At 41.8% G+C, this 16885-nt stretch overlaps 1 protein-coding gene across 1 annotated transcript in view; it reads left to right on the top strand.

Annotated features, from left to right (window-relative positions):
* Positions 1 to 217: 217 nt before the first annotated feature.
* TSPAN7 (tetraspanin 7) overlaps positions 218 to 16885 on the top strand; it is a 75548-nt gene continuing 58880 nt past the window's right edge. Inside the window, exon 1 of the mRNA XM_033147190.1 lies at positions 218 to 349. Coding sequence (XP_033003081.1) covers positions 269 to 349 — 81 coding nt within the window. The 5' untranslated portion in view covers positions 218 to 268. The remainder of the gene's footprint in view (positions 350 to 16885) is intronic.

Raw genomic sequence — 16885 nt, 5'->3', positions numbered from 1 at the left:
GCACAATGCCAAGCTGTGGCGTCTCGGGGTAGCGGCGGGAAGCGGCGGGGCGCAGGGCGGCAGCGGTCCAGAAGCGCGCACGAGCAGCTCGGCCTGTCAGCCCTCGCAGCAAGCCGTATCTGGAGCAAAGCAGAGGCAGGCGGCGGAAAGCAGCGCCGCTCTGTGGAGGCGCAAAGCGAGCCCGGAGCCCCTCCTCCCTTCGCGGCTCCTCCTCCTCCTCCTCCTCTCCCCTCCCCTGCCCAGAGCCAGCAGCCGGGATCTCAGTATTATGGCATCGAGGAGAATGGAGACCAAACCCGTCATAACGTGTCTGAAAACCCTCCTCATCATCTACTCCTTCGTTTTCTGGGTGAGTGTCCCCCGCCATGGAAACAAAGCCCCACACTGGAAGCAGCCCCGGGAGGCTGGGTTCAGGGTTGGGGGGCGCCGGGGGCGACCATCCCCTCGCCTTGCGCCCCGGGAGAGGGTGTGTGTGTGTAAACGGGGGGAGATAACGGTGCGTTGCAAGGGGAGCTGCATTGGCTCATGTTGCTGCGCAAACGGCGCCTTGCCTGGGGAGATTTTGCAGCGCGAGCCGCGCTGCCCTCCATGCTCGGCTCCTGGTTTATCATTGACTGGCTTTCTAATGGAGGAAGGGATTTAAGGATTCTGCCTGATTTGCACCACCAGCATCCCTTTCAAACATAAAAGAGCTCCTTTGGAAGCAGCTTCAGTAAGAAAGTTGCCGGCTTCGGCGAGCTTCACGCATTGCATTTTATTTCTCTTTCTGTGATATGATATACCCCCCACCCCCCGCTTTTCCCCGATGGTCTTGCAATAGCACCTCCGCCTTGAAAGGTTGTAATATAGCCATTCGTAATCAATCTGCTGTCCCGACAGAGGGCTGGCCGACACGGTCATGTCGTTGCAGTAGAAAATCGTTATACCTCTGACTGGGTTTTTTGGGAGCGTTTTACGTCTTAACCACCTCACAGTGATATTTCTCTCATTCTCTCATTCATATATATATATGCGCTCAGGACAGAAGGACATTTATTGCAGGAAGCTAGATACATTTTAGGGCGTTTGGACCACTCAAAATGACTTTTAAATTGTAACCTGCTTCCTAGATAGATGAATCTGGTAGCAAGAGTAAAGAGAGCTGTGGTGTTTATGAATGAGGCAATTGGTGCATCATGCATGAACACAGAGAAGTCAGTAGCTTAAAACACAACCCTTTTAAAGATTATATTACATATGAATTCTCTACCAGCCAGTATGTGTGGGAAGTATGATTGACAGCTCACTGATGAAGCTATTGTAAGAGTTAAAAACAACATATATCTATATCCTGCATTAAAATAAACTGCAGCCTTTTTTAAAAAAAGGTTGTTGTCTCCATGGCTTTGCCTTTGTATATACTGCAGGCAGCTCTCCTAACTATTCAGCACTGCCCACTCCCAATATTATATTTGGATAAATGCCACCTGCATTTAGTGAGATCAACTTTTATTGCTGTGCTGCTCGTTCACAGTAGTGGTTGTCAGTGTAGCTGTTGGCACATACAGCATATGCCAAATAGAGAATCAGCATTATATGTTTTTGAAAGTGAGTTTTGCATGCTAGAACATTTTGCTTGAAAGTGTGATATTTCCCCCTGATTTGTCCTTTCGTCTCCTTCCACTGGAACAACACAGCTACCCACAGTAATAAAACATTGAAATACACATTTTATTGTTCTTAAATCACAGTAATAAAAATAGATTTTGTGGTTCACAGTACTGAAATGCTAGCACATGCTTAACAAAGGAAGCTTAAGGATGTAGTCAGCTGTGCTTGTCAGCACACATGTGGAAGCCAACTCCACTGAAGTCAGTGGGGATTACTTGCATGTAAATGTGTTTGGAATCAAGGGGCTAGAAGAATGTAACATGTAAGGCTTGCTTCGGTTTTGTTGATGGGAGTATAAGGTTGTACAGCTATTTGGTGTTACTCACTATTGGTTTCAAGAGACTTTCCTGCTGATTATCCATACCGTGTACTGTGTTAGCTGGGCATAGTTTTGTATGGGAGGTGTCCTCTACAGCAGCATTCCAATTGTGGGGTGCCCTCCCTCAAAAATTCAACTGGTGCTGATTCTGAAAGGTTTTAGGCACCAGTTAAAAACACGTTTGTTCACTCAGGTGTTCAGATTAAATTGGTTGTGGAGTGGAATAGCCTATCCACGTCAGACTTGTTCATTTATTATACTTGATTATGGACTTAATGTTATATAAGGTTTTATGTATTTGTTTATTTTTTATTGTGATGTGTTTTTATACTTTGTACCTCATTATGGGATTGTTTTGAATGAAGTGCAGTCTGGAAATACTTTAAATAAATAGATAAACAGGGTATGATGTATATTTTACTATTTTGAGGGCTGGTGATTCTAGTTCTAATTTTTCCCTTCAAGCTGACGTCAGGCATTGCTTGCAACTGCTTTGAGGGAGTGCGGGGGTGGGGTGGGGTGGGGGAGAGAATATCTTCCACTGCTCATTGCTAGTGTAATAATACCACTACTTTACAGTATTAGTATGATCTGTGACCCAGATACAATAAAGAGTCGTTGGGTAACACAAGCCCTGAATTTTCAAGCAGCCTCTGGGGAACGACATTTTCTTAGTAACCTGGTATGTTGTTCAGAAAATGACAGACATAAACAGCATATCATGTTGTGACAATGATTTGCTGATTAAAAACTCTTCAGTGGTATATAGTGACAATACAATATAATGGCCCGCTGGCCTTAATCTGCATGTCTGCCATGCAATATACTAAAACAAGCCAGTCATTTCATACTGAGGAAAGCTGATTGCGCATTATCATTTTAATAGCTCTGTCATGTGGAATGCGGTGACGAGATGTAGAACATCCTTCCGCCTAAGCTCTGTTAAGCAAAATCATTTTTCCAGTACCAGCATTATCATGTAACCTGGAGGACAGCTCCCAGTGCACACACACTGCTTTTATAACTTACATTTGTTTGTTTCATTTTTAAGGCACTTTATTTTGTAGGGCTGCTTTCTTATGTAGACTTACTTGGAGTAAGACCGACTGGATTGAGCGGACATACTTCTGAGTAAAGATGCATAGGATTGGGCGGCAGGTCCTTCTCCAGTGAATGCACACATCCAGCTCTTTTCACAGCTCTCTCCTTACCCCTTCATTGCTGGTACTGTTTAAGCAAGGTTTGTGCTGTCTCCAAAAGAAAAACAATACAGCTTTAAGAGGAAGGAAAACACTGTTATCCCCTTATACCTACAAGTGATTCCTCTTGTGCAAGGCTGAGGTATAAGAATCCAGAAACTTGGCAGTGTTGCATCTGGAAACAATGATATTTTTTTTTTAATGCTCACTGTTATTCCTTCAATATTGTTAGGAAATCACTTGGTGTTATCTGTGCAAATGTTGGCTTCCTGCATATGATTAGAGAATCTTTTTCTCTGGGTAAAGAGGGGATTTGTGCCTTGAAGTCTGTCTAACTAGTTCTTTTCATGAGCAATAATCCCAGGATAATAAAAAATGCGCACACACTGTGGCGGCCCTCTTATAGGACCAAAACAAATAGACATTTTTTAAAAGGATGGTAAGGAGGCATTAGTAGTGGTGCTTTCCAGGCCTGTCATGGCGAACCAAGGAATAAAAAGGCTTTAAAAGAAAAAAACCAAACCTTTGTTCTTTCCTTTAATTATGAATTAGACATGAAGGTTACATCTTCATTGCAGCCCCAAATAGGTTTCAAACCTGTGTGAAGCAGTAAGAATGGGATTCTTAGAGAACCTTTAGAATTCTAATTTTGTGAGAGTACTATGGATACCTTGTGCATTTGCACAGTTCCTTGCACAATGAATGTGCTTTTGTTGCACACCATGAACAACAAGCATTCTTCTAACCTTTTTCTGCTTTAGTTAGGCTCTTGTTGACACATAATACTGATGCTGTCACTGCTGTGGGAGGTTTCCTGCAATGGGATTCCCACATGACCTTGGCATATACATGAATACTAGAACCTTGTGGCAAATCACTTGGGGTTCCCCAGTCAACTGATGCCCAGTTGAGAAGACACACATGATTTGTCCTACCTATGGAACTCTGGCATTCTTGCACTTACTGCACTGCTGTGAGATTTTGCCACAGGGAAGTGGCTAGCACTCACTAATGGTGTGTGGGAACAGGGCCTTAGTTCCAATCAGTGATAAGTCAGGGCCAAACTGCATGCTACTTCAGGAGATCCGTGACTGAAGGCATGTGTCTGCGGGGACTTTGATTGGGGTAGCTGCTGGCTGCAGGGTTATTTATCATTCCCCCCACCAATGCCATTTTCCCAATCTAAATTACCCTCCTGCAATTTCTATTTGCCCTGTAATGAAAAATACAGATAGCTTTTTCTTGCTTGGATCTTCCCTCTACAAAGGAAACAATAACTTAAGGAGCAGGGGGACGGTGTGGGAAGAAAGTTGTTTGCCACTTCACTGCCCCCCAAGAAATTTGGGTGCTTTTATTTGGGGAAAAATTGGAAGACCAGTCACAGATCTCCTGGTCTAATGTGTTGCATTTACACAGAAATCACCCTTTGACTGCTTAAGTACCATTGTTTACTGGAATTCAGCTCATTCACAATATGGTGGTTACTCCAGATTTATTAGTGCCTATCCCTCAGGGCTGTGTGGAAATGCCGCATTCTAAAGCGTGAGCTTTTAATATACCTTTTCTATGGATGGGAGTGTGAATAAGGAGAATGAGGTGGGAGGAAATGTAGGCAGCATATTTGGGCGGGTTAAATTCTCTCCATTCTGATTTTGGTAGGGGATGGAGTGTATATGGAATCTTTGCTTCTTTCATTATACTTGTGTTTTGCTATTGCAATTTAAGTCATGTGCCCATTTTGTAGTTGCAAATTGCTCTTATTTACAAACATGGTGCCATACTATTACGAATCTCAGAGGAACACTGGCAAATACCTTTCTGTAGGACTTAAATATAAAAGTCTTGCAAAACAATGCATAGAAAAAAGATAGCTATGATAATTTTATTCCCCTAGAAGGCACTTGTAATGGAATTGCTGATCCAGCCTCATTCACAGAAGCACAAACTGTATATTAGAATGCCAGATTTACTCTATTCTTATAATAGTGTGTGCCTCTGAATTATTGGTAGCATTAATCATTCCTGCAATGAATGTCTAATTGGGCTAGTGGAATCAACACTCCCCCTACCCCATATTTTCCTTGGACTGCTTCTGTTTTATTGCTCACTGATTCAACTTTGCATTTATACATCTCAGCAAATTGCTTTGAGAAGATCGGCTAACAGTGCTGCTTCCTATCCCTTCTTAATGTAGGTTCTTCTTGGGCCTTCTAACACTGTAAAGTGAGTTGAACAGTTTCTGCCATTTCCAAGAGTAGTCACGATGCAGAAAGTAATGAGTTGGTTTTCTGGGTCCTGCACAAATCTCTGTTAAATTGAAATCAGTAGACTAGTGTTTTAAAACCTTTATCTGTTTTAAGGTCATGAGCTGGTTATTTCCTACACTAAGAAAGAAAAAGTATGGAAGTGCATTGTGAATGTTTAAATCACAATGTTAAAATACAATCTTAAGTACTTAAAAAGCTGACTACTGAACAGCAAATTTTGTGTGTGTGTGTGTGTGTGTGTGTATGAAGATTCTGGTGTTAGAATGTCTTGAAAAACATGAGTAAACAGTAAAAAGAAAGGTGCCACAACTGCAGTAGTCTATATTATGTAGACAGTAATCTGCTTCTCAATGTCCTTCATACCATACTTTTAAACCAGTGTTTGTACAAATCACACCTGCATTTGCTGCACTAGCAGAATTAGCTGTTTTGTTTTGAGCAATGGCTTTAGCAGTATGTGCAAATATCTGTGGTACTCTGGACAGTTCCAGGCTGCAGACTTTGTAAGAGTCCAGACTCCAGATGTTGCTTCTGCAGCAATCAGCTTTAGAATTGGCCTCAAATAGGAGCTGCAGCTTTATCTGAGTTGCTAACTCTGTAACAGGGAGCTGGTGATTCCACCAGGACTTCTGAGCTGGTGTTCTCTGAGTCCAATGGGAGCAATGGGACATTCTTGGGTCAAAGAGGTAATGGCTCAATGGTCTCCTCTTGTACAAGTGCTTTTGGTTGATTATGCACATGCAGAGCTGGCTCTGAGGGCAGTTCCCTCTCCACTCCAAATACCATGCATTAACCCCTGAAGATCATTAATATGGTGTTTATTATCAGACATCTTCTTAGGCTACAGTCCTAAATACAATCTCCTTGAACAGAGTGGGACTTATTTCTGAGTAAACGCCATATGGAATTGTGCTATTAGTATAGCTGCAGAATGCCTGCATGAGCTTTCTGTGTTTCAGAGTAACTACTTCCATCTATTGTGTCAGAAATCATACATTAAAACAAGCATTTGTGTCTGCTGTTCCCTCTCTCCTGACCAGCTCTATTGTTTTATTAGGCAGGAGTGGGACATCTTGCCAGAAACAATGTGAAGAGCTGAATTGGATGTATCGGTGCTATTGACTTAAGGTGGTTATGCTGGATGGCTGTGTTTCTCTTCTGAGTATCTATCTAATTTTTTTAAAAAGAAGTTTACCTGTGATTCTGGTATGACTAAAGCAGATTCTAATAGAGAATAACAAAAAATGAGCACAATCAGAATAGTGAATTCTAGAAATGAAACTTTCAGACAATTTACATGGCCAACATGCCTCAAAACATAGATTTCATGTTACTGTTACTGAAATGAATGGTTTTGAAAAGTAAAAAGCATTTACAAAGCTCCTCTCTAATTTTGTGTGTGTGTGTGTGTGTGTGTATAAGCAGTGGGGGTTGTATGCCTAGCAGACAAGGAAATAAGGTTCGGGAGAGCAGATTTTCTTATTACAGTATTGATCATTTTTTCATCACAAGATCAATGTGCTCCCAACTTTGAACATTGATCTTCACATTTTGAAAGTACAATTGCTTTGCTCTATAACATGTGTTCAGAAAATACTGGTGAACAAATTGACAATATGAAAGATAACCCTGGAAAGGCTTAGCATGAGAAATTAATCTGTGTCTGGCAGAATCAGATGGAGAGATGCTGCCTTTTACTTTTGACACCATGGCAGGAGGTATGTCACTTGTGTATAGAAGCTAACACCCAATTTGAACCAAGAAATTGTTTAGTAGCAATAATAGCTGCTTTAATTTGGGTTTTTCACCCCACTTGACTCTTGGTGATGGAGCATTTTTAAAAGCCTTTCTAAATATATGCTTGCTTTTACATGGTTTGTGTTTGTGCCCCACCATCATTCATTGTGCTACCCTTTGTGTGTATGCACAAGAATGGTAAGAGGCTATGAGGAACAAGCCAAACAGCAGCAGCACATGGTGTGATGGGGCTGTGCTGCTTACCAGATCCTCCTCCAACTGAATTGTTGCTGCATATTGGGAGAGAGAGGGAAGGGGTGAGGTGGTATGAGGTTGGCAAGGTGCAAACGCACCAGCAGGAGTGCCAGATTGGCTCTGCTGGTGCATTTGCTCCACACTGACCTCACTGCCTTCTCCACGCCTCCTGGAATGCAGCAGCAACTCAGCCAGAGGTCAGGTGAGCATTGCAGCCCCATCATATTGTCTACAACTGCTAAAGACAGCCTTGCTATATATTTGCTAGTAAATTTATTTGTGATTAGGCACTCCCACTCCTTGAAAGATGTGGGTATCTGGAAAGTTCGACAACATTGACTTCATTAGCGGCTCAACATAATTTCAAACCGGCTTCATTTGGATTGTTAAATGGCACAAGTGCTTTCTTATCTAACTGCGCTCAAGATGATGTAGCTTTAGGCTTGAGCTGGGCGTGACCAGGCTCACTACTTATGTACACGTTCCAGCAGAGTACCTTAAACACAGTAGCGCTGCAGTACAAACAGCAACACTCTACAACCACATTTCAATTATTCCTCCACTCATACCACATAAAAGTTTAAGAGGTGTACATAAAAGAACTGCTCCTACCCTCCAGTCATCAGCTCATTCACATGTGGCATATTGAAGGCAATGATTTTGGTGCCATTTTGGGGATTGTGTTTAAAACTCCAAAATGGTTTTGGGAAGAAGTGAGGAGATGTACAATGGCATCAGTGGGGTGATAGTGGTAAGCCTCTTACAGGGTTTTTTTTTTTTTAAAAAAAACAAAACTTTGTGTCATCCTGTCTTTTCCTCATTTCTAGGTTCACCCAAAAATAAACTTTGTACTGAGAAGGGTAAACTTCATCCCACAAAGTAAAACATGTTGGTTTTTTTTTAACAAAATTATATTGTGCTCTGCAGTTCCTGCTTTTGGATAGTCTAGATCAATAGTCTTCAACTTTTCTAGACCCAGGACTCACCTTTAATCAAAACATGCTTTTAGAGACCCATTTCTTAAGTTTACACCATATATTTTTATGGTGGTTGTACTACAGTTGTGATCCATCTTAGATCAAGCCGTGGGCCTGTTAGTGGATCCTAAACTATCAGTTTTGATCTTGTGTCATTGATCTAACTTGGGTTAACCTTTCCAGGTGTGGTTATTATTGACCACATATTTGTTTGTTACCGGCTGATCTTCTTTTTACATCCTGCTGGAGCACTGAAGTTTTAGGTCATGTCTTTGCACAAGAGCTATGATCCTTCAAAAAGAATAGGGCTGTCAAAAATGTAACCAAAATGTGTGCATTTGCTTGATTTCATGTTTTTTACACTGCAAATAACACGAATTTTCACTTTTTCTTATTTCCATAATTTAGCTGCTTAATGAAGTAGAGCTTTAACTTTGATTACTGTATTGAATTTATTCCAAATGAACTAGGCAAAGTAACTGTTCAACTTCATTAAACAAGGAAACTAAGCAAATCACACAAAATCAAACTAGTTTGGTTGTTCCCCTGCTGTACCTTTAATCCGTAATTTAATCAGTCACACATACTTGACTTTTTCATAATTTCTGTATATAACAAATATTTTTCAAGGCTTAAGCAATTTTTTAAAAAATTTGAGCTGTAGTAATGGAGGAGGAGATTGGGCTACATGGCCTTTGAGTCTTTACCTTCCAAGTCTGGGATTCTGTGAGCCTCTAATTGATCTATTTACCTGATGAATCTTCAGCTTTGCTAATATTAAATACTCTATTCCGGAGAAGAATTATGAAAGTTATGTGAGACCTGAATCAAACTAGAGATGGCTCTACCTTTTGAGTATTTTCACTTGCTGTTGCACATTAGTCACCAGAGAAACACAAGTCTTTCTGCCCCCTCGACTGCTGTTTCTCTGCACAAAATCTGTCTGTAATGTGTTCACCTCCTTTGTTTTGAGTATAGTGGACTTGTGCCCAATTCAGCTATTATCTCAGTAGTGTGGCAGCTGTCAAAACTCAGAAGTTTCATATGACTATGAGAAAATTTGGATCACCTTCCTAGCTAGACCTGCCTAGACCCAACTATCAAGGAGAAGTGCTGATTGCCACTGGGCAGGTGCTGTGCTTTCCCTACATTCCTCTTTCCTGGGCTGGTAGTGTCTGTTCTGAATACTGTCTTGCTTGCTGTTCCACTCTGAGGCTTATAGGCCTGATCCTGCCCCAAATTTTGTCTAGGTCTCCTGATTTAGCTATGCTACTTAGGCCTATGCCTGGAAAAGGTTCCTGGTGCCTGCCTCACATTGCAGTCTGAGCTGGCTGTAATTCTGGCCAGACTTGGTTGAGCATACAAAATCAGTTCCTTTGCAAACTTCACTACAGGCCAAAGTAATACCACCTTTATAAAAAGTTTAGATGTTTTGTTTGCTTTGAGTTCTTATTTTAGATCAAGTTTAAATTATTGAGTACTGCAGTGTTGTTTATAGAGGTGCCTTAATGACTAGGAATGAATGTGGCAAGTGTGATGGTAGCTGATTTTGAAGAGTGGTAATGAAAGATAATTGCAAGAGTGATGCAATTTTTCTTGCTAGTGAAGAATTCTTTTGTCCCAACGGCCAGCAAGTCATTTTAAAGACATAAGAACCCAGCTGGATCAGGCCAAAGGCCATCTGGTTCAGCATCTTGTTCCCACAGTGGGCTCTCAGATGCTTAAGAGAAGCCTACAAGCAAGACCAAACTTCACTCTCGGCACTTGTGATTTCCAGCAATTGGTGTTCAGAGGCATACTGCCTCTGACAGCAGAGACAGAATACAGCTGCTGTTATACCAAAGACAGTGTATTGTTATTCCTTGCTATGGCCAATATATTCTTTTTTTAAAAAAAATAAGATTTTATTAAGACGTTTCATAATACATTGCAATAAAAAATAAACCAATCTAAACAAAAACTCTTTCCTTTTCTGCTTTTATTTTTGTTTTAACTATGGCCAGTATATTCATGCTTACATTTTAGTGCTTCATTGTATTCCTGTCAAGGAGCAACAAATCCTGAGGGTAGGAACATATTTTATCTAAGCAGTAGTTTTGGTCTTGATGATATCAAGGTCAATATGTATGCTTTTTTGAAAAGTCAGAAATGGCTAGCATTAGAGCTCTGGGTTATTATTAAGAAATGGTTAGATACATTGTTAACATTCTGACTCCCAGCATAATATTATCCAGTAAAATGATACTGATTGTATGTGCGGTTTATATTGGGCTGAATAATGTTAAAATTATAGTCCCTTCAGTGAAAATGGCTGAATGTGCAGCTTCTTATCCCAGTTGCTTTATCCTGTAATCATAATAATGTTTGTGACGCTCATTGCATGGAGCAGATCAGCCAATTCCTTCTTCTAATACCACAAAATAACCTTAAGAAGCTACAACAAATGGAAAGACTGAATGGGGAAATGTGAATCTACTACCATATATATACATCTCACATTTTTTCCAAACAGACTAAGCAGTAGTTGAAGAGTTAGAATTATACTAGATGTGTCAATAAATGTTTATTTGCCTTTAATTTGCAGGGTGTGTGTGTGTGTATGCATGCAATATTATCAACCAATGGGGGAGTTCCTCCCAGTGAAAAGGCTGACTCCAGAGGCAAACTTGAGGCAACAATCTGCTTTTCACCCAGCTGACACTATTCACTATTCAGCCAGATGGGTGGGGTATAAATAATAAAATTATTGTTATTATTTAAAATTATTATAACTCACATTTTTAATAACACAAGTTAAATGCAAAGGCAAATTTAACATTTTTTCTTTGAATGTGTAGCCTCCTACTCTGTGGTCTTTTCTGGGCAAAGGCCATGGAACATTCATGGAAATACATGGGCCTTTATAAGCAGGTCTGGGGCAAAATGGGTATGATTGAGCCAAAGTTAAGCTCTTTTAAGTTCCATTTATATTAGTAGGAAAGAGTTAACAGCTAATGCATTTCAGTTAGTTCTCCCACTGAAACCAATGAGATTGTTTGAAGCAGTGGCAACCCTTCTCCTTTAAATGTATATTAGTGTTTCTGTTTGATATTTGTCTTCTTAAAATTACTAATGACATATGCTATGTATTTTATTGGCAACTGATTGTAGCCCGCTCTAGGATCATCCAGTATGATTAAGGGCAGGATAAAAATATTTTAAATAAACAAAACATTTTCCCCCTACAGTGGCGTAGCAAGGAAGGGGCGATGGGAGCTGGGTGCCCTGGGTTCCAGGGGAGGGGGGGTGACACTCGGCGGCCCTCCCGCCACTCCCCAAGCCGATCCCCACAGCCCGGCACCCCGTCCGTGCTGCTTTACTGACGGACAGGGCAACCCCATGAGCTGCCGCTCGCTTGGTCACCACGGGAGCAGCAGCGCCGGCCTGGATGGACTGCGCATGTGCAGCATTTCTGCGCATGCACAGTCTGTCTGACGTGTGTCGTGATGTCACGGCGCATGCGTCAGGATGCCCCGCCCCCAGGGGGGTGCCTCCGTGCGGCGTTTGCCGCCCCGGGTGGCCAAGAGGCTTCCTCCGCCCCTGCCCCCTGCCTATTATATTGGAAGAGCAGTATATGAATGACCAATAAATGCTTCAGGATCACAATTCACAGCAATAGCAAGCCAGCCTGAGACGTTTTCTGTGCATCAAAATGCTGGTATCTCAGTAGAATGCTCCAAAATGGAGTTTGGGGAGGATACTGATCATTTTTGCTTATCACCGGCTTCTTTCTTTTCTGCAGTTTCATCTTCCCTTGTCTCTGCCCCTTTTCTTCATTGTCACAATGAATCTGTTATATTCAGCCATTAAACATTTGTCCACACCCCAATAATTACTTACTCCTCTTTAATTAAGCTCATTGTTGCACTTCTGTTTTCCATTGTTCCCACCTCTCTCTTTTGGTTTTAAACACTTTTGGGCTGGGACTACATGGTTCTCATATAAGATGATGGAGAATCAAAGTCCAGTTGGTGTCTTTAGGCGCTGGCTTAATATGTAACAGTTTATTGCACTTGGAAATTATTGTGTCAGTTAGATATAGAAAAACAGCGCTGATCGGGAGTGGTTACTTTGCCTTCTGGATGACTCGTTCCAAAGCCAATTATAGCAACATCTTCACTTGTCAGTTAGGGGGAAAGCAGGTCACACTGCTGTTTATATAAACATCGAAAGCCCCCAACATACCAGGCTGTTTACTAGCATGTAATGTGGGCCGCTGCTTAATACTCTGCTTCTAAAGTAAGTCTTTCAGCAAGTGCTGAAGGGAGTGGATATTTTTATGTCATACCCAAACCGGTGGACCTAAACCCTCCAGTTTTACAAGAGTTTTTCAAGCTTCATAGCTGGGGGTTTTAGTCTTGAGTTTGCCTCTGTGCCCCATTCATACCTTTGTAGTTTTCCTCTGCCTTTGTGTTCTATCTATTTATTCCCAAACCGTCTCAGATTCATCTCTTTCATCCTCCGTGTAGAGGAGGACTGTTGGACAGTTTCTCCTCAGCTTGAATCTTCCTGATGAAGGGCCCTTTATGAGGGGCAGGGTAGAGAGAATCTCCCCAGGGGGGAGGCTGGGGGAAGAGGGGGAAGCTCTCAGGTGAGAGCTGGGAGGGTTCACCGTTCTGTGGGTGGAATAAGGATTAAGATACAATTATTACAGAGGACCTTGTGTGTGTGTGTTTGATTATTTATTTCTTCTTTTCTTTTTCTCCTTATTTATTCTCTTCTCTTGCTTATTATTCTTTCTCTTTTATTTATCATCTTTAGATTAGTTTGGCTTTTATTGTATTTTATGTTAAAAACTCAATAAATTTGATTTTTTTAAAAAAAAGAATTCTCATATTCCCCTCTAAACCAAGCCCAGCCTTCCCCAACCTGGTGCCCTCCACATGTTTTAGACTAGGCTGGCCTAGACATTATTTCAATTTTTTAAAAAATGTGTTAGCTGCGTCTGTGAAGAGCGAAGAGATTTCAATGGCTGAACTGCTGCTGTTGCTTTCCAATGTATTATTCAAAGTCCTTTTTAGACTCTGGCATATAAAAGGGCTTCATTAATATTTCAGAGGATGCTGTGATTCTCACCAAAAAGGAACTCCTTCCCTTTCATCACTTGATACTCCTGTATTTCTATGTGAAGCAAAGATATTTGGACTCTGTTAACTCCTGAAAGAGCAAACTCATCACTTTCTAAATGAACTGATTGTTCAACTATATCCTGACCTTCAGATTGATGCCAGATAGAGGTCTCATAAGCCTGGCTTCTAACTGTGGTGATTAGGCAGCCTTTTTAAAAGGTTTGGCTTTGTGATTCAGACTTCATGAAGGAACCAGTCTCAGTACAGCTGGACTTTCGTTTGGAAAGATTTTGTTTGACCAGTTCCTGAACTGATTACTCAAACCATTGTGTTATTCACTTGCTTATTCACAAATGCTAGCTGTGCATTCATCTCAGATTCAAATCAGAATCATTAATTTGGCTCTTTCATGGCCAAATTCATGTCAAATGTGATGCTCTTTAAGGAAACAACAGTCTCCTCAGAATGGTAATGAATTTGCCGCTTTCCAAAGAAGCTGAGACAATAATTTTCACTTCCAAGTAGAGATCGTCCAAACTACTTATCTTTTTTTTTAAAAAAAAAAAACCCCACTGCAAACATTAAGTGTGTAGGTCACTTATAGTGCAATGAATAGATATAGATATATAATTATACATATAGATTTCTTCCAAAGGAAACAGCACTCCACTCGCCGGACTGCCGTTTGGCAGGCTGTAGGGAGTGAAGTGGTGATGGGATGGAAGGTGTGTGGGTAAAGTTCCTATTCTTGTAAGAGCACACTCTGTGCTCCTTCCTTGCCACCACAAGTGTGTGAGAGAGAGAAAGAAAGAAAGAAAGAGAAAGAATGTGTGAATGGCTCCCCTCATGGTCACTGCTGTGCCATGATGCAAAGGATACCCACCAAACTGGTACAGTCATACCTCGGGTTATGCTCGCTGAGGGTTATGTTTTTTCGGTTTGCGCTCCACTCCAAACCCAGAAGTACCAGAACGGGTTACTTCCAGGTTTCGGCACTTGCACATGTGCAGAAGCATTAAATTGCACTTCATGCATGCACAGAAGCCCCAGATTGCATCATGCATGTGTACAGACACGGCGCTGCGGGATACGAACGCTGTGGGTTGCGGATGTGCCTCTATCACGGATTACGTCCGAAATCTGAGCGTCCACTGTACTAGTGGCTGCTGTTACCTCCCTGCCCCACACCAATTTCTACATTAAACATAGAAGTTCAGGATCCTAGCCTGCTATTCTGGGAGCCTCCTCCCATTGCAGGTTGTCTGGCAATTCCTAAGGGTAACCCCCTGGCTTTTGCTAGCTAGGAAAATGAGAGATATGAGTTAATAGGTAAAAAAACAAAACAAAACAAAACAAAACAAAAACACCACAGTGGCATAGCTTCTGGAGTCATTGACTGCTGCAGTGCAGTTTCCATTCAGCAAATTGGAACAGTGGTAAAAGAGACACCAAAGCAAAAGGGATCTACAGGGAATTAAATAATAAGTCAATAGAGACTAAACAGAACTAGTGCAGTAAGAGTGGAAAATGCATGGGCTCCTCCTCCAAACAGAACAGTACCAATACAGAGAAAAGTTGGATGCATTGCAGCCTATTGTATTATGTATAATTGGAAGTGCTGTTTATATAAGTTTATAATACACACAGAACCAAAGTTTAATTTGAATTTTGAAATGAGTGGTTTTTAGTTACATTGGTGGTTTGCATTCTTACCAAAAGAAGCAGCAGGAGGAGGAGGAGAGGGAGGAGATGTGTGTGGCTTGTCATCTGAAATTTTAATTCTTGCCATGCTTTTTGGCTGTTACGCTCTCATGAGATGAAATTCCAGACAAATAATGGGATTTTCTTTTCACTGCTTCTGCGGTTTTCCAGTTTGTTTTAAATATTTAATAGTGGAATGTTTTGTCTGAAGCATTTTTATTTACTATGTCTTGGTCATTGTTTCTCACAAATATTCTGTTTTTGCTTCATTTATTTATTCAAACATTAATATCTTAAAAAGTAAAGGGACCCCTGACCATCAGGTCCAGTCGTGTCCGACTCTGGGGTTGCGGCGCTCATCTCGCTCTATAGGCCGAGGGAGCCGGCGTTTGTCCACAGACAGCTTCTGGGTCATGTGGCCAGCATGACAAAGCCACTTCTGGCGAACCAGAGCAGTGCACGGAAACGCCGTTTACCTTCCTGCTGGAGTGGTCCCTATTTATCTACTTGCACTTTTGACGTGCTTTTGAACTGCTAGGTGGGCAGGAGCTGGGACCGAGCAACGGGAGCTCACCCTGTGGCAGGGATTCGAACCGCTGACTTTCTGATCAGCAAGCCCTAGACTCAGTGGTTTAACCCACAGCACCACCTGAGTCCCCTATTAATTAATATCTTCCCTTTTGGCTAAACAATGGAGTACCCAAGCTGACTAAAACAAAGATGAAAGCCAAAACAATGATCAGCACCAATAACAACTTTAAAAGCAGAAAGCAGCTATCAATAACTACTTGGCATTAAAAAACATAAAGTCAGCTACTTGTATTTCTTGATACAAGATGTCTCATGACTTGGGCTATGAGTGGCTGATAGGGCATTGCCATGGAGCTAGCCTTCAGGCAGCAGTGTCACCATCGGAATGGTATGGGTGTAGGGTGGCTGTGAGATAGGTATTGTGCCCACACACTGCTGGATCTCCCACTGGTATGCCCTTTCCCTCAACCCAACTTGGTAAGTGGTAGTGACGCTGCTGTTGGAAGGTTGTCACCATGCTACCAGTTGCTCCTGACAAGAGCTACTATAGAGAACTATAGCGCCAACTATAGAGATGGGACATGTAGCAGAGCTTCCTATGAAAACTCAAGCGTGCAGGCAAATTGGCATGTGATACCTTCAGGTATCCAGATCCTTCACAGGTTAGGGCTTTAAAGACTAAAACCCAACAGTTTGAATGTGGAAGCAGGACTGGCTCTAACATAAGGCAAACTGAGGTAGCTGCCTCTGGTGGTAGATGCCAGAGTGTGCAGATCAGTGAGAAGGTGTTGCAGCCTGCTTTGTGCACCGTAATCTGAGCTGCTGCCCACAGGCACAGTCAAATGCTGTGTCTTCTCACAGCTACATCTGGTAGGCTTCAGTATGTGGAACTGGGTTGGGGCACCATTGTGTCCTTCACCTGAAGCAGCAAAAAAAACCTTAGATCAGCCCCAACACAGAAACAAATTAGAGTTCATGAAGTTGGTACAATTTGTGTGTTCCATGGTCACAAAAACAGGCCCCAGTCAACAGGATAGTTGCTGCATTTGCACCATCCGAATTTTCCTGACAGTTTTCAAAGGCAGCCTCACACAGAGCATGCTACAGCAATGTAACCTGCAAGTAACCAAGGCATACAAAG

Source organism: Lacerta agilis, chromosome 4 (assembly GCF_009819535.1).
Source record: "Lacerta agilis isolate rLacAgi1 chromosome 4, rLacAgi1.pri, whole genome shotgun sequence".
Lineage (NCBI taxonomy): Eukaryota > Metazoa > Chordata > Lepidosauria > Squamata > Lacertidae > Lacerta > Lacerta agilis.
This window is presented reverse-complemented; position numbering and strand designations above follow the sequence as displayed.